Consider the following 27546-nt stretch of genomic DNA (forward strand, 5'->3'; position numbering starts at 1 on the left):
TTCGTAGAAATACAAGGTCGTTTATTCTCGTTCGTTCGTTCGTGTAAAAAAAGGGAGGGTGTCTGCGATTGTCTGGTTAGGCGGTACCCCATTTTTTCGTTATCCCGGAATGAAAGGACGCCAGTACAAAGCATCGCTATGTCATGTACAACAATATCCTCTTCGGTTTCTGTGCATAGGTTAAGGCGTAAGTATAGGCGACTACAGGCCACGCGTTGTCCCTTGCATGTCGGGACAGACGCAGCAGTGCGTGAAAAGGTACAGTGTGCGGTAGCTTCGGCGTTGAGGCGTTCATCGTTCAACAAGTGACAGCCATATTTCTCTTTATATAAAATCACAGTGCTCTCTTTCATACCAAGGCAAGACGAGCAAACATGGTAAAGACATTGCACGCGACGAGCATCTAGTGAACAACACTGGTGTGCGACATGTTAGTACTCGGAGAGCACGAAACAGAGAAAGAAGCCAACCAGAAAGCTCTGTGTTAACGCCAAACTCGCCCGAAACGTCGCATACCGGCGCAAAGCAATTAGGTAGCCCGTAAGGCTTCATACTGTGCAAGCCAATGTAGAGACCAGACACCAAGTACAGAAAAATAAAATAGAGCAACGCATGTGTCAACCATGATCGGTGGGCTGTTGAGACACGAAGCGAATCGTCGAACAGACTTGCATTTCGTGAGCACTTCATTGACTTGAAAAAAAAACTTTAAGAGGCGTTCGCGGACGAACGCATTGCCACTCATGAGCTTACTGGATGACTGGTTGGTATGAAAATGCGCAGATAAATAGGACAATGTGCAATGAGGTGAGTTGTGTTAAAAAGGTGCCAGTCAACTCGGTGAGCTTGTTAACCCGAGTACACTACAGCGTCCGTGAAGATGAGATGGCGCAGTGACTGGACGAATGCTTCACTGCTAACTAATACAATGTCACTGGAATGAATAAAAAAAAAATGAGCTAAGTTTCGTACAGCTGTGACGCTGTTCGTGCGCCATCCTGCTTCGAAAACTCGACTGACTGAAAGTAGTCTTTCAAGCGAGAACGTTTGCATGGTGGTAAACGCATAACGCACAGAGTAGCTCGCCACAAATGTTCGGTAATTTGGGAGAGATGTTTTGTTCGAACACGGTAACACAGAACAGGTACAAGGACGGCACAAAACGCTCGGTAGAGATCAAGGCTCCTCAAGTGTACGCACCAAGGCCAGGAAATAAATACTCGACGAGAAAAAAAATGGACAAACAGCGACAGAAAAACAGGACCTCTGCAAAGTGTCGAACACGTAGGGCAAATATAGGACTTGGCAAGATTGCTATGAGCGGCGGAGACTCGTCACTCTCGCAGTAACATTCGCTTTCGTTAGTGCCGAAATTTCAGGAAGCAAACATCGCTTCGGTAAAACGTAGAAATCAATGATCTAGTAAAACCTGTGGAACTCGCGATTAAGATTTAGTGAAATATTTCCCAGCCCAAACTCGGTCGCCTCGTATTTCCAGCTCAACGCGCGGCCTGACGTCTGAACTTAAAGACCCACAAGGCTGCCTTAGACTCGTTACTTTGAAAACATACTTGATTTAAATAAACGATCAGCCGAATGCAAGTTTTTGGCCGTTTATAAGGCGCTACGGGTCGTGCAGTTACGGTCATTACGGTCCGCTAATCTAAGTTGGTGCTTCAGCCGGAGACGGCTACGAAACTCGCTACTACGGTAAGTACGTTCTGATAAGATAAGGCAAAAAAGCAGGAAGGAAATGTCCCCTTAATCCTTTGCGCCTTCAGAGCACTGCATTTCGTCAGGTAGGCGATTGCGTTGTAATTACACAAACTTGGAAATTGGTAGAGATCACTTATCGGCTGCCATAAAATAGTAGCAGCAAGCCGCCCGAGCAGTGGCGACACTCGACTGCGAATCGGACAGCGGGAGACTCGCCGTCGTACAAGAAAAAAAGAACAGTCTCAACACGTGGGGAGCCCAGTGTTACCCCCTGAGCGACATCTCGCGCAGATTGTCAGTCGCGCACTTGACAAGACACACATGAGATCGAAACGATTGAGCCGTTAGTGGATATTACGCGCGGAGATAAAAAACACAAGAACAAAGGGAGGAAAGGAGAAAGTAGTGATGCGCACTTGTTAAACTCGTTAACACTTCAGGGTTGAGTTGTATAGCACCAGACATTATTCACGCTTGGCTCACTGGACATCACAACGAACACCAACGGACTAGTGCTTCCACCTGTTAAAGTACATACTCACTTAGAACAGTAGAACAATGCATCTCGTTAACAATACTCAAAACGTCGGCGAGCACCATTCAACGGCGATTTGAACTGATGTCTCGGAATTCAACGGCGGCACTGTACAACTGTACTGGCCCTGCTAGTTGAGCCCTCAACGCCAGGAAGTAATTGGCCTCCTCGGGATGCGGCCCAAGCCGATAAGGCACAGCGTTGCTCAAAGCGGCAACTGGGGGAGGGGGCTCCAATAGCTGCAAGCGAGGCGAGACCACTCGTGAGATTAAAGTGGAGCAATGTGTGGCGATGTTAATGCCGTGTTTATCAGAGGAGAGTACTCCGGTTTCAGCGCTCGCGTGGAGCCAGCAGCCAGTCCAGCGGACACACGTCTCTGAAGCGCAGTGTCCGTCACATCACGCGTCCAGCGCTCGCATTTCTAAAGCAACGCGAAGCGGGCTCGTAACCTTCGGCAACAGGATGCCAAACGGAAGGAAACAAATTTCCATCCAGTGGTCACACCTTTCAGCTTGGAGCTCCGCTGCGTGTTCACGTGGCTCATTAGAAAGAACTGGACGCTGCAATATGGAGACGGACCTCAGTACCTCCCCCAGGTAGCTTCCGCTGAGTAGATGAGTGCCGCATTTGAGGCAGATAAGTGGACCTCCACTCGGGTTTCCCGGCGTGAACACAAAAAACGGCTTACTTTGATATAAAGGCGCATCTTTCCTAAGTAGTGAGCCGGAGACGGCGGTCAATTGTTCGTCACTTAAACACATGGTAACAAATGCAATCGACCGACCGGGTTACGGATCATGCAGGGGCAAAAGCTGCCAAGCGTCAGTGTTTTTCGGGGTGCAGGCTCTGGCGATCACATGACCCCGCAGAGTTGGCCGACTTCCGGCCAGCGGAAGTGACGTCGTAGTGGGCTCAGCCCCAGCTGCCTTGCTCTGGTCTGCTCTTGATCTTTGGCAGTTGGGCGCTGCTCGTCCCGCAGTGTCCGGCAGATGGCGGCTAGCGACGGCCGGCGGTCAGTCCGGCGGCAGCGTGGGGATCACCACCAGTTCACGGAATCCTCAAGGAGGACGGCCGTGGCGCGCTCGTTTCCGTCGGCGACCACGGGTGCGCTACCGCGGAGTCATCCGTAGCGAGATCGGTTCCTCGGGAGTGGTGATCAGCCGCATCTTGATCTGGACGTCCTTGTCCGTGCTCGGAGCCAGCTGGAACTGTTGCACCGTCTGAAAATGAGGAAGAAGGACATGGAATTAGAAACAAGTACGACGGGGATGTGACACGCACAAGCTGTCTGGATCAGATGTGTGCAATAACAAACGCGAGAATTTCGACCACAAAGGCTACTGCTACTGATAAGACGAATTGGTTTGGTGACCTTCGAATCTAGGTTAAAAAGACAGTGTAACTACGTCGTTCCGGAGGGGTACTACTCATGCCTATCATTGCGTAAGGGCTGTGGATGAGGTCAATTTTCACTTGTTATCGAAACTTGTATCGGTTTGGCCTACCATACACATACGATCCTATCATACACAAACTCACTCCGGGGACACTTCCACCCTTCGCCTAATCACTGTTCTGTCTCCCAAGACTCCTAGCACGAGCAGTTTAGAACGACGGGTCCGCTCTCCTCTACGTAACGCCATCCCAACAAGACTCATCCTTGCCCCAGAAGACCCGCTACCTTAAGGCTGAAACCCTCTCAGCGCAAGAGCTCACTTCCCCTTCCTACCACCCTCTAACCTCCTTTAACCCAACAGGCTTAAAGCCCGCCTTTCCTGAACAAAAAAAAAAATTGCCGCACATAAGTGTCAAGACAATATCATCCAAGGTCCATACTCGTACTCCTGGAACGAACGGAATTCACCAATCTGCGGACGCAGCCATGCACGCAGATACTACGACATTTTTCTCGGACCTTGCACAGAGATATCTCCGCGTATACAGATTAAGCATTCTCACCCTAGCGATGAGGAACTGCATCTGCACTTCCGCCACCCGGCGTCCAATGCAGGAGCGGGCGCCCAGGCCGAACGGTAGGCAAGCCCACGAGTTGACCTGGCCAGAGCGGTCACGGTCCCGAAGCCAGCGCTCGGGTCGGAATTGGTTCGGCTCGGAGAAGTGTCGTTCGTCCCGTCCCGTCGTGTACAGAGACATCAAGATCAGCTTCTGAAGAGCGGAAAAGAACGAACAACAATGAGTGAAACTGGCGGCAATGAAGCGTTGACGCTTGGAGAGAAACATCCACAGCGCAAAACAGGTGGTTGCTCCGAGAGCCACCAGCCAGAGAACGAAGAATTACAACTACAAGACTTCACTTCATTGATGCTTATTTACGTTACTTTCTATCCATTATTACAATGAAGACCAATCAGGTTTCTGCGTCCGGTATAATGAGCTGCGTATCAAAGCGCAGGTCCCGACCGGCGAGGCTTGTAAAAAACCAAACCAATGAGAGGCGACGAGGGGTGGACACGCACAGAAGAAGTCTTTCTCGCCGTTATAAGATTCCTCTTCCGTTCTTCGTTTTTTCTAATTCTTCATTTTATCGAAGACATTTACGAGGACGCACAATTCGCCAACAAAGCTGTGCGTTTATTTCTCTACAAAGTTTTGACATATGGCGGACATCCAATTCGCAGCGAGCTTTTCCCGGTTCGTTTGCGTAGCGTCGGCACAGCCTGCCGTTCCGTTCTCAGTTCAACTGCCCCGCCAAAGAGGGTGCTAATACGACTCTCCAGCATCTAGAGCCCGCACGCAGCGAAGTTGCTTCCAAACCAGTCTCTGATCGATGAGTAACCACAGGAACAAAATTTTTTTTTTGTCGCTTTCGGGGAAATCTAACGCCCTGTTTTTCCTGTTTTTTTTTTTATACTCTTCGATGTCCGGTAGCATCCACGTGTGGCGGTGGCAGGGATAAAAAGCCACAGCCCGTGCACAGGAAAGATGGAGACTCATACCCTTGCACATGCCGCTGTGCTATATATGGCTCTGTGAACCAAACTTTTATGTTCCAATAAAAGGACATTTCTCGCTATGCGTGCCCACTGCAGCTTTTCCATCGGAGTGGGAGGGAGGGAGAACGTGTACCGACATCTATAGAACTGTACGTCTGTACACGACTGTACGTCGACATCGATGCACAGCCGACATCTATAGAACTCGTCGAATTCAGCCTACAATCACGGACAGCCTAAGCTAAAATAATGAAACAACGAAACGGCATCCCGTAGATGGTAGTTATTAATTGTGAAGGAAATCAAAGAACGAGAACAAAACTTATGCCCTACAATACCACAGCGTTTACAGGAGGGCTTATATTTATACAATAGTTATATAATTTTATAATATCTGATATGATAACGGGTGTATATAGTATTTACATAAAGGCTTATATTTTGTTCTCGTTCTGTTTTTTTTTTTCTTGGCCAGTTACGAAATAAACTACCTCTAGGCAGCCGTTCCGCTGCTTCAGTTTAGGCTATAAAGACGTCAAGAGCACAGCAAGTGTTAACATGAAACGCCACATCGCCATGATGCTCCTGCATGAGCGGAGCACACAGTAAAGACCACATGCATAAGGCTTTCGAAAAAAACATGTTTAAGAAATAAAAACTGAATTCCCAGAAATAATCAGCGGAATAAAAGCTTCATTTTTAAGTAACGCGAATGCAGAAATGATTGAGTTCTCTGCGTGTTTCAAGACAACCGACGTCGAAATATGCGACCACCACGGGGGTTTGATTCAAAACTAGGGACGAAATTTTATTTCGTTGACTTCGTTGATATTTTTGAGCTTCTGGGTGTGGTTCGTAGTCAACGATTCAGAGCACAGAAACAAATACCGTAATGAAAGGGCAGGGCTAGAAGGGAGCCAGAAAACGTTGCCAAAGCAGTGTTCATTCTCTCAAGAATTCCCTTCTCTGCACTACTACACTGCCGCGTTGCGCATCCAACCATGACTCTGCACTGCAGCTGCCCCTGCACTGAAGTGAGGCAACAGCCTCTCCGCACGAGTGTCGTTTCCCCTCCGCGCGTTGCGCAGCGGCTGCCGTCAAGGGCGTCATGCGAGCCAGCAATATCGCGCAAGACAGCGCCAGGCCGGGCGCCGGAAAACTTTACGCACCGCGTGAACTTGATACTGCGAAGAAAAGAGCCAGCCGTGTCTGCAGCCGCCGAGAACGTGTAGATTGGGAAAGCTCGCGCGAGACACGGAACAGAGGTTCGCGGGGTCCGCACTATTGAGGTGTCCTGGACGCCGTGACGGCGCCTCGGCGGATAGAAACGTGGCCAATAAAATTACAGAACGTCGAAGGGAACCAGATTTCGACCTCGAGTCTACACAGAAGAAGAAAATCCCGGGTTATCTCCACTAACGCGAAACCTGGGAAGGAGCGAAGCATGCAGTGCAAAAGCGTATTCTTGGCGCCTTGGCGTTTTTGGCCACGGAGATGAAACCGTTGGGGGGCAGAGGTATACAGCTTTGCTGTAAAAGCCTGGTGTCTTTAGAGCACGAAGCTCTCTAGGGCGAGGCGTAGACGAGTTTCCCGGTGTTTAAGTACCGTGACTACATGAGACGACGATTACGACGACGGTAGGAGGCGTCAACAGCCCCAGCCCCTAAGGGGCTTTGCCCCTAAAGGCATGTACGCGAAGAGAAAGATTGCAGCAGCACCACGTGATTGCTGGGAATCATCATTATCATCGAGAAGAAGGTCGAGTGATGGAGCACGCAATGAGTTTAGTACCTACCCCTGCGGGAATGTGGTATCCGCCGAGCTCGATGTCCTCCGACAGGATCCTCGTCAGAAATGGGGCCACGGGGTACAATCTGTAAGAACCACCATACAGAGTGGATCAGGTTAGACATTGGCCTTGACAGGCCGCAGCTGCAGGCCCCTTCAGATTGCAGAGTAATGTTACCTAGCTACCCCATTGCGCGAACTTCGGGCAGCGTAACAGCACGTCGTTGTAATGGGGGTCAAATATTTATCGTTACGACTGCTTGTATACACAGACCTGTCTAAATGCTTCATGCCGTCGTACTTCTTATCAAGGCGTGACAAAATCTTACAAAATGTCCTGCGATGTATTGTATTAAGTCATTACTGGACAATAACCAACTAAAATGACTCATCCGGCCTTTCCATAAGCTTAGGCTGAACTCTAAAACACTTCGATTTTTTTTTAGAAAAGGATCGATAGCAAGGCAGCGTTTGATCGAGCCTGCACTCGAAAATGCGAGCGGCAACGACATGCTGCCCATAGTTCCAATACATAGTAAGCGGCACCGTTTAAAGGAACAACAAGGTGGCGGTCAGTTGCAAGTGTCACTGCGCCACAGTACGATGTCTAGGAGTGGTGTCACACGGCCTTAAACCGGTCATTTTTAATGGAATCAACGGGTTCGCCGACAACGTGCATAGCGAGGAGCGCGTGATAACTCACCGCAGGGCTTCCCGTATGACCGCCTTGACGTAAGGTAGCCGCGCCAGAGAATCTTCGTTGATGGGCTGCCCGTCGGGAACCACACTCCGCACAGCGTGAAGCAGTCGTTCTTGCTGCTCTGGATGCTTGGCCAGCAGGTAGAGAGCCCACTGAGTGGCGTGTGACGTCTGCAGGGGGAAAGGGGAGAAACTTTACCGAGAGCATCAAAATGTAGGGTGCGGTCCTAAGTTCAGGACTCCATTGGAGACTCCTGCTGCAACTGTCCGTTCACCAGCCTGAACCTTTAGTCGGCAGCGGAGCGGGACAACACGGAGACGCAAGCTAATGCGTACTGCAGTTTTACTGCACAGCGCACATTTCAATTGGCGTTCGCTTGTATGAAAGAGTGAGCGCCCCTGAGAACGCTCTGACCATGCATGCGTGCCTGGTTTCCCTAGCGGAATACCGGTTTATCTGACTGTGCCGACAACGCACGCGTACATATTACCGAACTGCTGCGCAAGAGCTTTGCGTATCGTCAGAAACGTCCACGAGAAATAGTGTACGATAAATCGTGGCAGAAAAAGTAAATTGTCAATATAGCGCTTGTACAGGCATTGGCCATGCCAAGTGTGGAACCATAAAAAAAAAAAGAAAAACTAACCGTGTCTGCAGCCGCCAGGAAAAGATCGGTCACGATGCGTATGAGCTCTGTTTCGGTCATGTTTTCGTTGAACAGGAGTTGACTTAGAATGCCTTGGTTGATCAGGCCTCCAGCTTCGATTTCTTTGGTGATGTCGTTGACGTTCTCCTTGACGTATTTCGTGGCTGTAGGAGATAGAAATAAAAACGGCAACCTGTAGGATAGTTGCATACCACACAGAAGGTCACGGAACGAACGGAACACCTAGATTTGCCAATTTTTAGCATAGCTACGACAGGGCAGTTCACAGAAGACAAAGTGTGCCAGGCATTTGTTGGGCTGAATGTGCACAATGCAGCAGTTGGGAACGACTGGTCACAAAAAAAAAACAAAAAAAAAAGGCAGTTGCAAGTAGACAAATCTAGGGGAAGTTTCCGAGTTGGAACAAGTTTGTCTTTTTTTCTTTGCCGCAGCTTGCTCCACTTGGGGATTCCTAAAAACTTATCCGACTGCCACCTGCCTCTTCCTCAAGCTGAAAGTCAAATATCCTACACGCTACAAACAACTAGCCTCCTGATTAGGTCAATTAGTAGAGCGACTGTCCTAAAATGGAGGTGGTCCCGAGTTTGAACCCCGGACCAGAACGAATTTTTCGGTATCTACAAAGTTTTCCGAGGAGGAAACTTGTCTTTCGTAGCTCTGTGCCTTCATCTCAGAGAAGTATGTATTGTTCCTTTACAGGAAACTATATACTTATGGGCTGCTGTGTAAGGTTAGATACCGCAGAGCCATGGACCCCGATTTCTTGCTTCCCTGACTAGCCAGTGTATACGCACTACAGCCAGTGTCTACGCTAAGAGACTGCAGGAGGTGGCCTTGGGAGGACCTCGCACTCACCGAGTTCCAGCGCCCGCCCCGCTGCCTTCACGAAGCGCCTCCAGACGGGCAGCCGCAACCGGTAGGCGACGCGCGGGGAAATCATAGACATGTTGGCCGACTCGTTGAAGATCTGCTGGACGCAGTACACGAACTCGTGCACGTTGTCCATGCTCGACGTCTGCGCAATGCAGCCCAGCCGCCGGCCGAAGATCATTGACCCCAGTGCTGCGAGAAAATCGGGTGCGCACTCAATGCAAAGTGTCTCAAAATGTCGAAGAAGTCTTAATACTCTGCGTGTCAAAGACATTCAAACAGTCCACTAAGGCTTCCCAAGACGCGACACCGCGTGTGACAAAATGAAGAAATGTGTGAACTACGTCAGTGGTGCACGTACATTCAATGGACCAGTTGTACAGTTCCCGCTCGACGTTTTGTAAGACGCCGCTTCGGTCTCTAGCCTGTTGCCACCGCTCCAGGAGGTCCGTGATGACGTCATTGAAAACTGGTACGTTGTCCGTAACGGTTTTCGGCTTTAGGAACACGTTGTTCAGGCTCCGGCGCCTCTCGATCCACTCCGGGCCGTCCCTGCGGGCAGAGGAAGAATTGAAGCAAGAGGACAGGTGAGTACTTGCGAGGTTAATTGCACCCTCGAGGAATGCTTGTTTTATGACCTGCCTTGGCACTGCTAAACAAATTTTCCCTTGCGTGAAAGAGAGGAAAACGCGTAGTAAAAAATGTGGAGGGCTGCTGACAGAAACGGGTTAGTTCAAATTCTGAAATAGGTTATACGAAAGCGTATGGCTTGATGCTTAAAGTACTTGGAAACTCATAAAAAAAGCACAAAAGACAAATGAAGGAGATTTTGCTAAAAAATGGGATTCGAATGAACGGGAGACTGAAAGAAAGAGCAAGTGAACGAAAAGGGAGGTAACTAAAAAAAAACTAATAGGAATTTGAAGCGCCACATTTGAGAGGCAACGAAAATGAGCAATTGGCGTATTCATGGGAGGTTGTGGCCAACATCAGGGTGGCCAATCCTGCTCTGGTGAGGGAATGCGTTACCGGCGATGGTCGCCGGGGTCAGGCCGCACTCCAAGCCTCATTCTGCCATTCCATCAACACGCGGTTTTTTAAATCCGGTGAAAATTTTCCGGCACCGGATTCGAACCAAGGTCCGTCTGCACGCGGGGCGGACGCTCTACATCTACGCCACCGCTGAACCGCACAACCTGCAGTGAGCGTAGATAAGCTGGTGATGATGATGATGATAAAAATGCGAAACACTGCTACTGCCAATATTGCTGAAGATGTACTTCAGATATGACGAGGATGAATACAATGAGAAAAATGCGGGCACACGTTGAAATAACAAGATTTTCTTACGCCAGGGCCAGGCCTTCATCAGTGGGGTGATAAAGGCTAGAGAGACTGATAAAGGCCAGACACTAGCCGACACATGAAACCTGCTGTTTCAACAACAGGTGTTCAAATTTCTCATCTCATTTTGCCGCCGTCTTTGAGAGTTCGCTTTACTTTCAGACGAATATATACATACACGTACACATAAATATCCCGCACACCACATGACATCAGCACAAATCAGCCTTTTCTGCATTTTTTTCTGCTTCCCCGCCTATCAACAGTGGAACATATTTGCCTAATGGAACATTGATATAAACCGGCGGTGGTTTAAAGGCACACGGATCCACTCGGCGTGCAGGGCGAAGCGCCACGGTTGAGGTTCGTAATGAAGGTGATGACGAGGCGTCAAAGCTTAACCGAAAGGGAAGTATGTGGCCCGGTCTTTGTTCGCAAACCTCAGTCCTGAAGAAGGTCTCGTCCACGCCCCCCACACCGTGACCTCAATTTAACGACCTGCCGCTTGGCACTGCAAACCATCGCGTGTACCAGTAACGAAGGGGTTTTGAAGCGATGGAAGAAGATGGCCTCCGACGGTGATGCAGAAGAGTAGGGGGTCGAGAAGCAAAAACAAAGAAAAAGCGGCAGCCGCCAACGAAAAGGAAAGAAAGACGCCAAGTTGGTGTAAACGAGTCGGCGATAGCCGTGAAGTCGTGCGCGAGATAGACGAGCCGGCTGGAGGGAACTAAAAAAAATAAAGCGAGGAAACCGAGAGGAAAGAGTGCGAGCCTCGGCGCACTACATATCTGTCACAGAGGCGAGCACGAAACTTCTCGGGCCGCCGCCGCGAAGGTGGGGAGCCCGAGCAGCAAGAAGAAGATGCCGTGAAGCGAGAGATAAATGTCGGCTAAGCCCACGGGCGCCTCCCCTCCGGGGCGCGCGCGCGTGCGAGCGCGCCCAAGGGGGCAGCAGAACTTCTCATCAGGGCTGTCTCGCTCGGTCGGCCCCTGCGCACCTGTTGCGGAGGCCTAACCTTGGCCTTGAAACCACTTACAGTCGGGACCGGACCGGACGGCTTGCGACGCTGCTGCTGCTGCCTGACTGAGCAAAGCGGGCGCGGCGGCGGCGGCTCTGCAGGGCACTGCCGCGCCCGAGTGGTAACGGTTCAGCCGAGGAGCACCACGCCCCCTTCCCTCCCACGTGTCCCATCCATCGCGTGCGTGACAGGCAGCAAGCACTCCTTTGGTTGCGCCTCTCCCTGGTGAGCGCACTGTTGCGCATGCGCGCGCACGGGAAGCACATGTTGGCACTGAAGCCATGTGCGCGTGCGGTGGTGATTTTGCAGGTGGACAAATTGGCCACCCCGAAGGGGGACCTTGACTCTTTGACCCACAAGCCACCCGGGCAACGTCATTTCGTTTATTTTTTCTCGCTGCGGGGGCCTACGCCAGGGGTGACCTTTGAACAAGGCGAACACCACGTAACCTTCGCTAACGTGGGAACTATGTACACTCGTCGTGAGCAGCCCATTGATGGCTCAACGTGGAACTTGACTGCAAGGGAGACAAACTTCACAACCCAAAGGGGTTCGGACTACACGGTCACAGGTTGCCTACAGCAAATGCTAACCCCTTCTCTAGGGCATTATTGGCGCATTGTACTAGTTCTGATCCTCGAAAGGAGGAGATGGGCAGTCTGATCGGGTCAATGGGAAATGCGAAGTAAGGCGTTTTGGCTAGCCCGGAATCAAGAATGTCTTTCCAGTACTCGTTACTAGTTAAAACGTAGCAGTTTTGCACCTTCAGCCACCATTACTACTACCCATATTACTGCTGCCACTGCTCGCCAGAAGCATTTTTTTTTTTTGACGAGAACATCGGTGGTCTGCGGGTAGAACTAAGTTGAGAATCACTGCATGTCGCATTCTTGGGAGGGACTGCGGATTAAGGGTCTCCATCAGTGTGGCTTTGTAACAGCTCTTCAGCTGGAAGCGCGCAGCTAGAGCCGCGTGCAGTGGCATAAGGACTTAACTAGGGACACATCTTTCTTAGGGAAGCTGCATTTTCTGATGTTCGCAAGGCCGATTCGGTTCTCGCTAGGAAGGGTCTTCATTAAACGCAGACTGCTTCTCTCGTGCCAAGAAATTATTTCTGGTCGCCTCCTGGAAACAGTCAAGAAGATTTCTTTCTACGATTTCTGCCATAACGAGCGGTCGTTCAATCAAAGCCACTCGACGGCTTCAACCGAGTGCCCTTGGTTCATACTGAAGCCATATTTTGACAAGAAGAATCCGGAACTACGCGCAGTAAGGCGAAGCAGATGAATGTGCCCGCAGGCAGCGACGACGCTAGCGGAAGACTCCGAGGAGCTGGTGGCTGTTTATCTTTAGCTTTTTTTCCTCGCCGGCAACTGAAATCGGAAGGGTGAACGGCGGGGGAACACCCGAGTACGTAAACGGTGGCCGATGCTTGCGACACCAAATTACGTCAATCGTAATGACCCGCGTCAGAAACAGGTACATCGCGCTGTGCCGTTTTGAATTTGATCGTTTCAACTAACGTAAGGGAGTTGTGGATGCGGGGGAATAAAAATAGCGTGAATTCAGGCGCCCACCCGGTAGTTTCCTTCGGAGTTGAATTCTGAGCGCGCAAGGTTTGCCGGGACAAGAGCAACGCCGTCTTTAATTAACCCTTGCTTTCGCGAAAGGTTCGTCGCGTTCGTTTTTTCGACTGAAGGAAGCCCACGGATGCTGCTGAAAACGCGCTCTTTCCAATTATTTGACGTAACAAAAGCGGGTTTGTGAAAGGCTTGACGTACGTGCGCCCCGATTTGTCACGGCAAATGCCAAGTATAAAAGAGCTGCGCATATTCTACGGCGTAGCTAGCAGCGAACAGATGGCGCTAGTCAACGTGAAGGCGACGAAAGAACACCAGAATTTACACTAATGTAATGTGTCTAACCACGCTACACAAAACCAAACGCATTCATCAACGTTGAGCGCGCTTTGCGTCAACACTCAAATGGGACAATGTTTTTTTTTTTTTTTAATCTAACCTAGTTAGATATTCCCTCGTTTCAAAGACGTTCATGGCGTCTCCTTTACGTAGCAGACAGACGTTGAAAATGTTCTCAAATATTCCCCACGGAGTTCGAAGAAGATAGGATTCAATTTGCGTGCCATGAATGCCAACTTGTTCGCTCGTCTTTTCTTGGCATCTTCATTCGTGAGATTCATTTGCGCATTCTGTGGCCTTGACAACTTTTCAACTGACGTCTTTTTCTGCCCGCGTTGACATTTCTCGTGATGCTAAGACTTATGCGAGGCCACGGGGGAATGCTGGTATCGCAGGGACGGCGAGTAGTTACACCATCTCGCGAACACCATCTCGCTGATATTTAGAGCGTGCCTAGAGGTGGTATTTCGGGTGTTTGGTTGGGTGAGCCAAAGATACCAGTAAACTGGAAATACTGCAGTCATTTGAGCTTGCCTAATGATATTGTATTGTCCAGCGAGTCGGGTGAAAACGTGCAAACAAAGCTTCAGGAATTGCACCCGTGTAGTTGAGTAGGAACGTTACGGATATTATGAACAAGCTGAAAGTAATGTTACAAAGACACGCAAGAAGAGTCCAGTCTAAATGCAAACACTAGTACAGATGGGTGAACATAACTATCTCGGGCAAATTGTTAGTGCCGATCTAAACCGCGAGGAGGAAACCAGGCATTTAATTAGTACGGGCTGCAGAGGGCATTCGGCAAACACTCCGAAGTAATGAACCGCACGCCATTTCTGTCGCTAAGAAGATATACAACCAATGCGCACTTCCGATGTATCAGGCAGAAACATCGGGACTTACTCAGCACCTCGGAAGAGCATTTAGGTAGGCGCAACGAGATATGAAAAGATGAATGACAGGAACAACGCTTAGCGGTAGGGAAAGAGAGTCCTAAATTAGGCAGATAATTCGGGTGGAAGACATAGTTCCAATTAAGAGAAAAAAAAAGTGTTGAGTTGGACACGGAATGAAAACAGGTAGACTACACGGGTAACGGAGTGGTAAACGAAGATCGCACCTTGCACGACGAGGCGCCTCCACATAGGCAGTCTCTGCCTTGCGAGCGACAAATTCTGCTTCCTTCTAGTTGTTTTGTTTGTTTCCCTGCTATTTTTACTTCTATTTTATCAGCGCAGCAGGGACCACGCTCATTAGCACAATTCGGATAACGCACGCGCACGAGGGTTTTTTTTTTTTGGAAAAGGGGGGGGGGGGGGTTGACTTGCTTTGTGAATTGCGTGGCCTTTGAGAAATGACGACGCTACAAACTGCATTGCAGACCAGACTTTATATTTGTAGCATCGCAGTCTTACTTTGCAATAGGTCGACTAATGATTCATCTACAGAAATGACAGCTCTGCCTCATGCCGAATACGCCATCAGGAATCTACGTTTACGCCTCGTTTCATTTTCCTTCTCGCGTTAAGCTGAGCCCATAACGACCCGTGATAATACGAAAGATCCTCGAGCAGTACGTGGCGGTCATCGTTCCACAGAAGAACTAAGGGTTGGAGGAAAACTAAGGCTTCTGCGCGCAGACGTGGACGACGTTTTGCTCCGTCGCGCAAAACAAGTCCGGATCACACAGTGCGCAATGCCGATCTATTACGCGCGCGCTCCTAAGCCGCACATTCGACATCCGTTCAAGTGTTACGCTTATCACTTTAGGTATCTCATTCACAAACAAGAGACTGATCCAGCAGTCGAGAGAAGCTGTGGGAAAGATGAAGCGATACGCGCCCCCTCCGTGCTGCTTTGCGTATTCCCCCACCCCTCTATGGCCTCCGCGGCGCAGAGCCAGTTCAGATTTTTCCCTGTCTTTTTATGTTTTTTTTTTCCGCTACCGCGATAATCATCACGTAAGGTCATTTCACCTACCGTAGGACGTCCCCAGACTCGCATACCAATGCGAGTTTCAATCGTGCGCCCCGCACGTGTTCTTAGCACGAATAAGATAACGGGAAAGAAGAATAGCCGTACGATCGATATATCTCAGAAGCAAAACAGTGCGCTTTTACGACCGTGAAGTGCACAGTGAGTAATGCTTTCGGGCCAAGCTTGGATGGTTAGCTTTTTTTTCTTGTCCGTCAACGAAACTCCCGACACTCCACGTGTCTATCAAGCGCGAGGCGCTGTAAAACGAACATCCTGGTGAGCGTGATGGTAGCGTGCGGTCACCGTCAAAGACGCACGTAGTTCAGAAATGACTTGGACCTCAAGCTTGTAGGGCTTACCACTTGAAAATCTGCCTGCTTATAACTGATCCACTTAAAATGCATTTCCAAGATCAGTAGAGTAGAAATAAAGGTGTGTGCGTGTGTGTGTATGAATAACTGAACGTTTGTGCGCATCCAAGTTCTTGAACATCATCGCCATCATTGTCATCACGTCAACTGGCGTAGCAAGTTAGGCATCTAGCCCGGCTAACATCGCCAGACTTCATTAAAGATAGTATAAAGACTCTTTCCCCCTCCCCCCCCCCCTCTTAGGGATGACCGCCCGTAAATACCCAAAGAAATAATATTTGATTATTCCATCCACCTTCCACCTTCACAGTTTTAATGGCTCACGATTTTTTTTTTTTTTTTGCTATTGCGCGCCCAAGCTCTACATCAGAAATATATGAGGCACGCCGTAGCCGAAGGCACCTGCAGGACACTTTACGCGCGCGAAAACCTCGTACACACGGCCTTTTCTGTTTATCGCCTTCATCAGAAAAACCGCCGAAGCACGCAGGGCTCAAACCCACACGATACGTTAAAAATCGAGCAACTGCTGCTGGAATGCGCAAAAAATTGCGAGTACCACCGAACGCCACGTGGTTCATTATCTGACGCAGCACCATGCTTAGTTACGCAAAATCATATCTGTTTAGTAGGACTGCACTGTTAAACAGCACGAAACTATTTCGGCACTAAAAACAGCACAAGGTGGCCGTAATCGCGCCGACAGGAATACAGTTGCTCGAAGTTTTATTTTTATGATTATATTGGTGTGGGTGGAAGAGCCCAGAGTAACAGGCTCGTTTCTCCTCAACAGCGGCTGCCTTTGGCTGACGGCAAAGTAAGCAAACCTGCTCTATCTACCCTCCGTTCATTCTATCTGCGAAATCGCAAAAAAGCTTTCAGCGGTCTGAAAGCTAATTTAACCCACTCACTCGCCTCCAATAAATTAAGTTCCTTTACACATGCTAATTTATTTAAGAAACCGTGAACCGTGATTACACTATGCGTAGCTCACTATTACACTTACTAGAACAATCGGCCCCATAATGCGACAGGCTTCTGCATACCTTCTCGTCCGCAGTAGTAGCACATGTCCATTGATGGAAACCAACTTTGTAATCACGCTAGATAACCCTAGGTGGTACTGCTTTTCGACATGCGACATCAAACCCCCATATGCGATATCCCTGCTTACTTGATTTTTTAAAGTCCGTAAAATAGATTCTCCGTATAACATTGACGCGCCTGAGGCTCGTAGGGGCGACTATTGCTCGCAATGGCGTGTAAGGAGGAATAATAGGAGCGAATGGTATCCGCGGTGCTGCCAAGCGACCGTGATGAAAGCGAAAACGCCGACGTGTTCGAGATTTCGGCATACGTTAAAGATCCCGGGTGGTCGAGATTAGTGTAGTGTCGGCGCGTTAAAACCAATAAAACATGCTTCGAAGACAGTGATGTACTATATCGGCGTCAAATGAAACGCGAACACAAAAAATATGAACCAGAACGTTCAAAGTTGAAAAATACTGTTCGTAGAGTTCATATAATGGCCCGCTATTGGTATATTTGAACTTCCAGTTTTCCTAACTTCGTTTTTGTAACTAAGCCACGTGTCATTTTGGCTTGCATAGAAAGAAATCGCGTTATTTGTGCTTTCAGATTCATATTTCCGTATTCGCGTTTCAGTTGACACCGATAGTACATTCTTGCTAATAGCAAGGTCTGCGTTCTATTGCAATCACCGCCACCACAAATGTGTTTGCAGAGGAGCTATGAGAGTAGATGCGGTGAAGCCACACACACAGCGGTAACTATTAGCCATGAAAGAACGCGCATATCGGGCATTACTTGCAGCACGCAAGTTCTTTACGCCCCCACCGTAGTATTCTGTCCTCACAAACCCACAAAAATGCGCACAAGCGACTCTGGGTGACTGTTTTCGTAGCGTCGGAGTTTTGACGCCCACGTTAAGGCAGCTCCCGACATTCTTTGCGCGAACGTTGTTTCGCGTCTCGCGGAGGAGGAATAACTTTGATATAGAGCAAGAGTTTGTTTGCTTCCTGAGGTGGTCTTGAAAAACGCGGTACCGTAACGGCGGGACTGCAAGGGCGAGCAGTTTAACCCGCTAAGGCGTCCCATATCACGCCGGCCTCAATTCCGGCACGCGCGATAAGAAAAAGAATGGGCTTCAAGTGTCAATGAACACAGCGTATAGACTCGGAACGCGAAATGCTCTTCTGATACAGCGGCCACTCAGCCAACGATGGCGGCGTGGGAAAAGAAAAAAATATAGAAGGCGGTCTACAACGTAAAGGCGAGGCCCAATTATCTGGCTATCTTCAAACCCGGATCTGTCAGGCTTATTCGATGCATGGAATAAACTCATAAATATAGAGATCTGTCCCGTTAAAACAAAGCCATTACTAGCGCCGGACCAACACTAAGAAGCGAATAAAAACAGACCATAAAAGGTTCGCAACGAGAGAAAATTCAATATTTGTTCAACGCAATCTTAATGGCAAGTCGGTATGTCACGATTAGAAGCAAACGTTAAAGAATGGTACAGAAAGCCCTTCTCGCATCCGGGCGAGGTATTCGCGAATAAAGTGTATGCAAATGCAGCGTATACACCACACATTATACATAAGTGGTCAGCCCCAGCAGGCTCTCAATTGCACCGATGCCCCCACTGTAATATTGACACCATACCAAACCTCTACCACTTAATTTGGCTCTGTCCTGTATTCGCCCGTAACCGCCATCAGCTGCTAACAGTAGGTCCTGCACCTGTGACTGAACTGGAGCACGTTAGTCGTGTCCGTGAGGACCCCGCTACTTTAGAAATAACGCAGTACGCCCTTGAAAACGGTCTTTACAAATTGGTGTAGCGGTCTCACAGACTCTCTCGGACTGACCTTACTTATCCACGTCCGATGTCAACATTGCCACTCATGACTCAGTGAACTGTGCCTTCCGTGAATTGGACCCCAAGACTATAACTGTGTGCATTGTGTGAATTGTGACCTTTCGCTTTCTCCTCCCCCTTCCCATCCTCACTTCCCCGCAGGGCCTTATGGCCTCTCGTCTTTAATAAAGTGTTTCAGTCACTCAGAAAGCAACGGCACGCCACCCAGCGCAGAGTGGTGCGTCTTTCTGTTCACCCCGTTTTTTTTTTTTTTTTTAGCGCACTCACTTCGTATCGGTACTTGTATACGTCGTCGATGTACAAGCCGAACAGCAGCAGAAAATGATAAATTACGGAGTACGTAGGCGCGGGAAACCGCAGTAAGCGGTCAAGTCGTATCACTCGGCTTTTTTTCTAGCCTTCGCGAGGACTGATGGGTAGGAAAACCAACAAGCTTTAATTTACCTTTTAAATGCGAAAATTACCTAAGAAGCTTGTTTTCCCTTATTTCGAAAAAAAACAAGAAATCTCCGTAACAAACTGATAAAGCGATTTCAATACTTTTAGACACCCGGCCAAAGTAAATATTTGAACAAGTACGTCGTGCGAACAGGATCGTTTCAAAGTACTTAAACTGCCATGGCACACACATGCCCACAATCAGAGCAAAGGAAATCACGAGCATATTTAAGGCAAAATGCTAGTACATAACCGAGACTCAGAGTTTTAATTGTAAGGATGCGCGTTGGATTGGTCTTTACGATAGCAAATGCAAGAAAAGAAATGCGTTAAAAACGGTGTAGAAGAGAGGCGAGATAGAAACAAACACTAAAACAAGAGATTTCGGCAAATGCAAAACTGCAAAAACAAAAGTAATATAAAGAAAAGGTCGCGCGCTTCCAAGCAGATGGCGCGCAAGCAGTGCGAAGGCGGGAAACTGAACTGAATGGAACAAAACTCCGCTGTATTCATCATGGGATAAGAGAGAGGGGTAGATGATGGAAGACCGAGTAGGGGAGAGGGAGTTACTCGGCAGGACCGGCAGGAGAGTATCGTCTGAGTCTCAAAGCATTGAAGGACTCTGGTTGCGTCTTTCGACGACATTTGTTCCAATTTCTAAAACAGGATATGTCGGATCAACGGAGGAACATCGAAGACGATTCGAAAGATGATTTCCATGTGGACCCAATGTATTCTCACTCATAGCCGTTGAAAGCGATTCCAGCTAGCACGAAAACAATATGTGCACTGCGTATTCACATCAACACGCTGCGCGGCTAAACATATCATAATTTCTCATTGTGAGACATACATTGCATATTTCCTACCCGTGGTTTCCCGAATGTGAGCCGACGAAAGTTTAAAATGTGTTTGCAAAGCACTGCATAAAACTCTTGCTAATAAAGCGGGCCTTTGGAACGAGTGTTTGCGTCCGTGTTCTTCTAATGCGTTACATCCCTATGGAACTGACTACAACATTTGTGGTGCGGGTACATGAGCAATGTGTGAAAACTAGGGTGACAGGTGGGCAGGATTTGCCGCCACTGAAACTCGGCAAAATTTCAACAACCATCGCGCGAGCAACGTGAAGCCCGGCCGTCAGAAACACGAAAATTAGCATAGAATGTGGCAGCATTTCTTTTCCGTTTTTCTTCCGTTCCTTTATACATTTTGTCGCGCAAGAAAAATCTAATTATATTCAACTTATCGCAGACCAGTACGTCAACATAACAGCTTCATTCGGCGACGGACGACACGAGGGTTAGCGTGGGGAACGTAGAGCGACAAAGGTTAAGGGTTGGCGATTAATATTCAGCACTTGACACCTGCGGGGCGCAAAAGCCCCAAGCAAGAGAGAAAGATAACAGGATCTGTCATGCAACAGCGGCTTGCATGCACCAACGTCAATTGTGTAAACAAATTTGCGTCAACAAGAATTTCCTTAAGTGTCCAAGGAAATTTATATTCTCCCCTTAGAAGTGGTAATTAAGAAGTATACCGCAGCAGCATCGAATTAGTATGCAGTTGCTAAGAGGCCTTCGATGCTGACAACCGGTGCATGCTAAAAATGATAAAACGATCATTAAAAAACATCTTTCGACTCATTTGCGAGGAGAAATTAGTGACTGTTCAGTCTCAGCTTTCTGATCAGCTTCGGTCCCAGAAATGAGATACACGAACATTGGCGCTACCACTGTATTAGGCTTCTGGTCTCAAAACAGACCCGTTCCACACATTTTAACCTGTTTTCTGCTTAAATTTAACCGAAAAATTTTCTCTACATAATAATATCCCTCCTGAAAAAGCTGGCTTGCGAGAATTGCAGCGATGAATGAAAAGGATATGGTGGTTGCGCTTATAATTGGTTATCGTCACCTGCGTGCCAACAACCAAGCGGCGCTACGGGGAATGAAATTTTGGGGTCGTTTTTTTGTTGACTATTTTTTAAGATAAAGGTAACGCCAAATACGACAGCGTCTGCAATCAGTAGCGTGTCCCACATAAATTTTAGAAATGTGCGCGACAATTGTTCATGGCGATTTGTTGCGTCTCATTCATTTTTCTCGTTCCGAGTGAATAAAATGATTAACACTTTGCGAAAAAGCAGCGCAGCATTGTCTATTACAAGATCACGCGGCCTACGAAGAAACCCCAAATCGGACAGGTCGCCAAAAATGTACCCCACAAATGCGGTAATTTCTCGCGCTCTAAATGAAGTCCGCATACACCTGTGCTCTTAAGAGAACTGCGGACGTATTCAGACTAGTGCTGACCGCATGGGACCACTTAACCCGCAAATGCCATTCTCATAAACCCTCCTTAATTTCGCCTCCACCGAAACTTCCACCGCCGTGACCGTGAACGATATAGTTTGCGCCACATGTTACGCCAGCGCAAGCTCCTTTTTAACAATGCTATAACTTTCTCGTGCGTAAGTGTGTGCACGCGTGCATCTTCATGCTTTTCCGCGACCTTTTGCTCATGTTTGAGTTCGCCGTTACTGCGTCTGCACTTACGCCCACGGCGCCTTCTGCGGGTATTGCCGCACGTCTGTCTTGCTGGCGCCAGGTTGACTTTTAATTTGCGAGAAGCGACATCACAAAGAAGAAAGAACCGCAGTCAGTCTGGAACTACGTAGTAACAAACGAAAAGGCATTCCGAAAGATGCTTTATGAGTCACGTTATGTTGCTTCTTTTTTTTTATTTGCCAAGTTTCGGCAACGAAGATATGCAAACGTAGTGATGTTCGCACGCAAATTTCTTGCCCTTATTTGCGGGCAAAACCACCCGTCGCGGTGCCCGCTGCGTCGCTAAAGGTTTTGGGTTAGTTGCTGAAGCGATTCCTTTTTTGACCGCAGGTTCACATGTGCTGTCACTCGAATCGTGCAGTCAAAAAAATTTACTAGGAGCGCAAATGTGGCATTTACAACTAAAAAAATAATCCCAGGACACTTAAGGCAGGTATTTGCATGGCGTGAATCGGTAAGCGGGGATGGAGATATCGGGGACAAAATTTTTAGAACTAGCGCGTTAACAAATAAATCGGATTGTGTACAGTAAAATATTTTCGGAGAGCCAGGAATGTCGGAAACCTGTGCATAAGTACGCATTCACAGTTAAAGGCGAAGTATACAACGGCTTTCCAAACGCTCAGCTGTTCATTTCTTTCCAAATACACCCAAATTCTCACGCATTGCCAATTTTATCATGGCTTTCTCGGAATTACTGCAGCACAACAATTGGTTTTCCACCGTTTGTAAGTTTCACAGTACCTACGTTAAAATTTGCGAATGTCATGGAACATGGTAGGCCACACTGTGCTGCCTTTAAGCACCTCCGGCGCTAGAAGTCAAGAAATGGTGCCTGTTGTTGCATGCAGCCACTAACTCGTTGGATTTGACAATCGTAAAGCGTATAATAACAGCAACAACAAAGCAAACAAAGTCAATCAACGATATAGCGACTAGTTTTCGAGCAGAACGAAAATACCTCAGAAAAATTACGGAATGAACACACAAGGAGAAGCGAGGATTTCTTTTTTTCTGTTGATTGAAACGCATTCCCAACAAACAGTTTGTACGGTTTCTCTGTAATGCGCTATTTAAGGTAACATTATTGAAAGGCTTGGTCTTTCGAAAAGGCTTTTTTCTCCCGAAAGCGATAGGCATTTTTCTTGTGACAAATGCCTCGTACTAACAGCTGCGCGCGAAGCATTCTTTTTACAAGAAATAATGTCCACTGACACTTCGTTGCATTTGGAAGCACGTGATTGTCACTGGATGTCAAATCAACACAAATAATTTGTACTTTGTCTTGGAGCTACGAGTTAACACATGCAGCAAACGCAGAGCGTGTCTAGTAAGGAATTGAAAGGATACAGAATACAGAAGCAAGCTATAATAGCCATCCTGGGCCCAGATTTAGAACAAATGACAGCTGCATGACGATTAACTTTCCTTTTTTTTCACTTGTACTCAGAAGCGTAGCAGGAGCCACGTGACGGCGATGGAAAAGCTTTGAGAACCAGTTGGAAAAGCACACGGACCACCAGTAAACGAGCCTAGAAGATTGGCAGCATGTCACGCACGGAAGTACCGCGGGGAAGCCAACGCCAGGATACTTCTCGGGTCAGTTTCGTCATTTCGAGTTCAACCCGCCAGCCTAATTGTAGTCTCAAAAACCGCATGGGCGGTTCTCTGTGGCTAAACTTGTCCCCGCGTATATATAGGCGATGACAGTATGTTCGTCGGTAGTCGAAACAGCAAAATGAAATCGAAATGGCACGACTGAACGAAAAGGTCGAAGGTTGAGTCGAACAGTTTTTAAAGAGAACTGAACGCAGGTTTGATCGACTGTAACGCTTTTTAATCTGTGTATAAGACTTTAAAATAGAGTTGCCGTCAACATGTGAAGGCGAGCTTATTTCCATTTTTGTTGCATACATATCAATGGCATATAGTTCGCCCTCCGCCACAGAGCAGCCGGCGAACAGGTGACCTAGTGGTTACAAGAACTTCACTTCAGAAATAAACAAAGCGGAACCGCAATAAATTAAAGTATATACTTTTATCTCTTGATAAGCATGATACCACGCAGATCTCCAAACCCTCTGAAAGGAGCAACCTAGCGCCGTAATTAAATTAGCTTCGGAACGATGTCATGTACGGAACTTGCTCTCTGAAGTCAACAGCTGTCCACGGATAGCAGAGATGTATGAATGGCTCCACAGCAAACGCTTTGGTTTGCCTGGAAAGGGATATCGGAGAGCGTCGTCGAGGGCAGTAGTAGCAAATTGTTGCCTACCATTTCATTGTTCTCGGTGTTGAGTGATAGCCCAAGGATTAAAAAAATCGCGCAGGCGGCGACGCGACAATCAAGCGACAAGCGCCGGTCGAATTCTTTCCGGAGGACTCGAGATATCAAGCAAACTAATGGAAATCCATGCCGTATCAATGCAAGCGTGCGTAGTGCACGTCATATGGACCACCGGGCCGTTATGACAGCTGCTGCGCGTGTGCCGAGTAGAGGTAGAGAAACAAACAGTGTTAACATGACTACTTGGGCGTGTTGGTTGGGCATAATTAGCAGGAAAAAAAAAAAACAGCTTGGCTGGAACGAAGACAGAAGGTAAGAAGATATACACGCTAACGCTGGTTTTTGTCCCGTCTGCTGTCCGGCATTCCAGCCACGCTGCTTTTTTTTCTGTCAATCAAGTAACTACGAATTGCCAGAAGCAGGCTTCGCGGAAAAAGAAAAATGAGAGTTTTAACAGCTTAGTAAGAAGAAATAGCCAAAGGCGTCCCATTAGAATGATGTCAGAACTGCGATACCGACTGAAGCTGTACACTTAGCCACGTGAATAAAAAAAAAAAAAAAGAATTTTGCACCTGAAAATACGCCTTATTCGAGACGAACCTTGGAAGAGAGAGAAAAAGAAAGGTCGGACACGAAATTCACTGCGGGAATGGGAGGATTTACGACGGAGAGTGCCTGTCACGTCAGCCTTTGACAGGTCGCCGTGCGCTAAGGAGGGGGACAGCTGTTCTCCACTGAACCCGAGTCAAGTGTCGAGCGGGTCGACGGGCGACCTCAGCCGCGGTAGGCGGAGAGTACCAGTGCGGAAGAAACGTACTCACATGAAGAAGAGTCCGCGCTGAATCCCTTTCACTTCGTTGTAGATGAGCCACGCCTCCGGCACCATGTGCATGGGGAACTTGCCTTCGTTGGTGTACACCTTCTGAATGAGCGCACTGTCGGCCACGAAGACAGCGTCTACGCTGCCCAGCGTCTCGCGGTAAATGGGTCCCAGCTCGCGGTGCCTGCGGTCGCAGTACTCGTGGATCTTTGTGGCGCCCCCCGCCCGGAGCACGTCCAGCGCAGTGCCCAGCACGGGCAGCCCCTTGGGCCGGGGCAGCGCCGAGAAGGGCTGCGCGGCGCCGCGATGCTGCTCCGGCACTTCACCGCCGCTGCTCCACGGCGACTGCTGCTGCTCACGGACTGCTCGGTGGAATGGGCAGCCGGCGGCGCCGGCGGCTTCGGTGGAGCGCGCGCGCCGGCCGACTCCGGCCGCGGCTTGGCGCGCGAGGCGCCGGGCGAGAGCAGCGGACGACATCGGCGGCGTCGGTGCACCGTGTGTGCGGTGCGCGCGCGTGGATCACACTCCGAATGCAGTCCGGCAGGTCGCTCCCGGCCCCTTTTATGCGCGGAGAGGGTGAGGGAGGCGAGGACCGCGCTGGGCGGCGCTCTGCTCCTCGTACTCCTCGCTCCTCACCTCCCCACCCACTTCCTCGGCGGCCGCCGCTTCAGTCGTCCGCGTGATCCCGGTCGGTCCAACCCGCAGCGTCCCGGGAGCACGGAAGCCGTGATGCACCCCGACTAATCTTCGCCACACTCGCCTCTCCACAACGGACATAAACAAACACACAAAAAATTCAAAATATCAGCTTTTACGAATGGGTCCGAAATTACACCCAGAATAATCTGTGGAAGCGGGGAAAAGGGGGAGGATCGATAACGGATAAGAAAAACGTAACCTCGAGGTGTCACTTCAAAAAAACAAAAAGGAAAAGAAAAGTGGAAAGCGCAATGAACGAGCGTTACTCACGAAGTTCAGAATCAAGTGGCTGCGAAATACCCACTCGCACAAGTAAAGTACTACACGGTGCGAAAAGAAACGTGCCCGTGCTCTACAACTGTCGAGGCGAGAGGGCGAAGGAAGGAAGACGACGACAAGCCGCAGATGCTTATACCTCGCTCGTAACGCAAACACATGTCAAAATTCCCCGCACTATTTCTTTCGCCGAATTATTTTTTTCCTTTTCTGCGAGCGAGGAGCAGCTAACGTGGTTACGGACCCTGCGAAAAAATACCAAAATGAGAAACGAAGAATAAGAAGGATGCGTGCGCGGATCACGGGGGTGCACACTTCTGACGTTTGTGCAAAAAAAAAAAAAAAGAAGGAAAGGAAGATCGATGGAGTGCCGGGAGAACATGGCGCGAGAACAATGCGATGTAGACGAGCGAGTTGTCATGCGTGGCTTATCACTCGGGGCTCGCGGACCGCGTAGCAACGTAAACAAACATGGCGAGCCATGAAAAGTTGCTTAACACGGTGATACACAAGCGGCCTTAATCTTCACCTCGAAACGGAGGTGTGACGACAATGCCCCTTTCCCGACAAGCTTTCTTTTTATTTCTGCGGGATGTTCAGCCGCACAGGCAGGTTAACGCGACTGGAGACTGTGGCCTTGGATGGAATATACACAACAATAAACAAAACAACACGCTTTCAGTCGTGGAAAGGTACGTGATGGAATGGTTGTACAGTGGCTAAAACAACACAAAGAAAGCGTTCCTGCAGAAACCGCGTTTTTATACTTCAAAATGAGTAATTACAAGTCGCAGCGGCATGCGGGCCATGATGCATCGTGACATGGTGAGGTAGGGATTTATTGGCGGACAGAGAGAGAGAGAGAGAGAGAGAGAGAGAGAGAGAGAGAGAGAGAGAGAGAGAGAGAGAGAGAGAGAGAGAGAGAGAGAGAGAGAGAGAGCTTTATTCGCCCAGAAGCAGAGCTCGGGCTATCTGCCGGATTTGTCAGCCCGGAGATTTTAGCAGGGTGAATTTATTTAATTATAGAGAAATCCGACACATCAGCACATTTTTGTAATTAGCATATTTCAAGTAGACTCCCTGACATGCCTTAGGGGGGATTAGTGTCAAGAGCATTATTGTGGTTCCTGGTTTCGGAACGTCCTAAAGCATACCGCCATATTTTTCTTGCACCTACAGTTTTCCAAGAATCGGTTCATAGCGCAACAAAAATATTGGTCCGAGAAACGTTTATGGGCAAAGCAAGGGTAAGGAAACTTAAGGTCAACCAAACTGAGCCAAGCTGCATTTTAGATGTCAATGCATCTGAACGGTCGTGCCATGTTAGCTGAGAAAACCACTGGTATTTGTTAAGGCGAAAGGTTTAGGTGCCCTTTCAAACATGAAAAGTGACTGTCGTCGTCAACACCAATGGTACAAAAAACAGCCGTCGCTGTTAAGATAAAATTAATAAGTAGAAACACATTTGGGTTCGTGTGGGATTTGAAACGGCATCGCCAGAGCGGAGCCACGCGCATTAACCACGGCGATAAGCCGACATCCTGCGAGAAGGGAACAAGAAGTAGCCTGGCGCGTGGCGAAAGACGGCAACGTGACGGCACGTGAGCGGAACTAGCGCACGCGGAGAGCTCTGCCGTGGGACGCTGCAGGCCGGGGCGGATCCAGGTTTTTGTTATAGGGGGGTCAGCTTCT

The 27546-nt window shown here is 48.7% G+C and overlaps 1 protein-coding gene across 2 annotated transcripts; it reads right to left on the reverse strand.

Annotated features, from left to right (window-relative positions):
* Positions 1–25610, reverse strand: LOC144145054 (cytochrome P450 315a1, mitochondrial-like). Of its 2 annotated transcripts, none has more exons than XM_077676561.1 (8): positions 24881–25610; positions 9592–9782; positions 9216–9422; positions 8340–8503; positions 7697–7863; positions 7001–7079; positions 4211–4417; positions 1–3471 (listed from the first exon to the last, which is right to left on the reverse strand). In XM_077676561.1, exons 1-8 carry the CDS (start codon positions 25354–25356, stop codon positions 3361–3363), a joined length of 1602 nt encoding a protein of 533 aa, XP_077532687.1. In that variant the 5' UTR covers positions 25357–25610; the 3' UTR covers positions 1–3360. The 2 variants fall into 2 exon arrangements, with proteins under 2 accessions (XP_077532687.1, XP_077532688.1); XM_077676562.1 differs by lacking the exon at positions 24881–25610 and adding an exon at positions 11611–11873.
* Positions 25611–27546: the final 1936 nt, after the last annotated feature.

Source organism: Haemaphysalis longicornis, unplaced genomic scaffold, assembly GCF_048455015.1.
Source record: "Haemaphysalis longicornis isolate Haplotype H1 unplaced genomic scaffold, Haemaphysalis longicornis Haplotype H1 scaffold_7, whole genome shotgun sequence".
Taxonomy (NCBI): Eukaryota; Metazoa; Arthropoda; class Arachnida; order Ixodida; family Ixodidae; genus Haemaphysalis; species Haemaphysalis longicornis.

Bases quoted from the DNA above. Each gene is read 5' to 3' on its own strand.
- LOC144145054 (XM_077676561.1), bottom strand. From the start codon at position 25,356: ATGTCGTCCGCTGCTCTCGCCCGGCGCCTCGCGCGCCAAGCCGCGGCC. The intron at 9,423-9,591 runs GTACGTGCACCA...ATTTTCTCGCAG, and splicing joins GTACAACTGGTCCATTGAAT to CACTGGGGTCAATGATCTTC. The intron at 7,080-7,696 runs GTGAGTTATCAC...TGGTTCTTACAG, and splicing joins GTCATACGGGAAGCCCTGCG to ATTGTACCCCGTGGCCCCAT.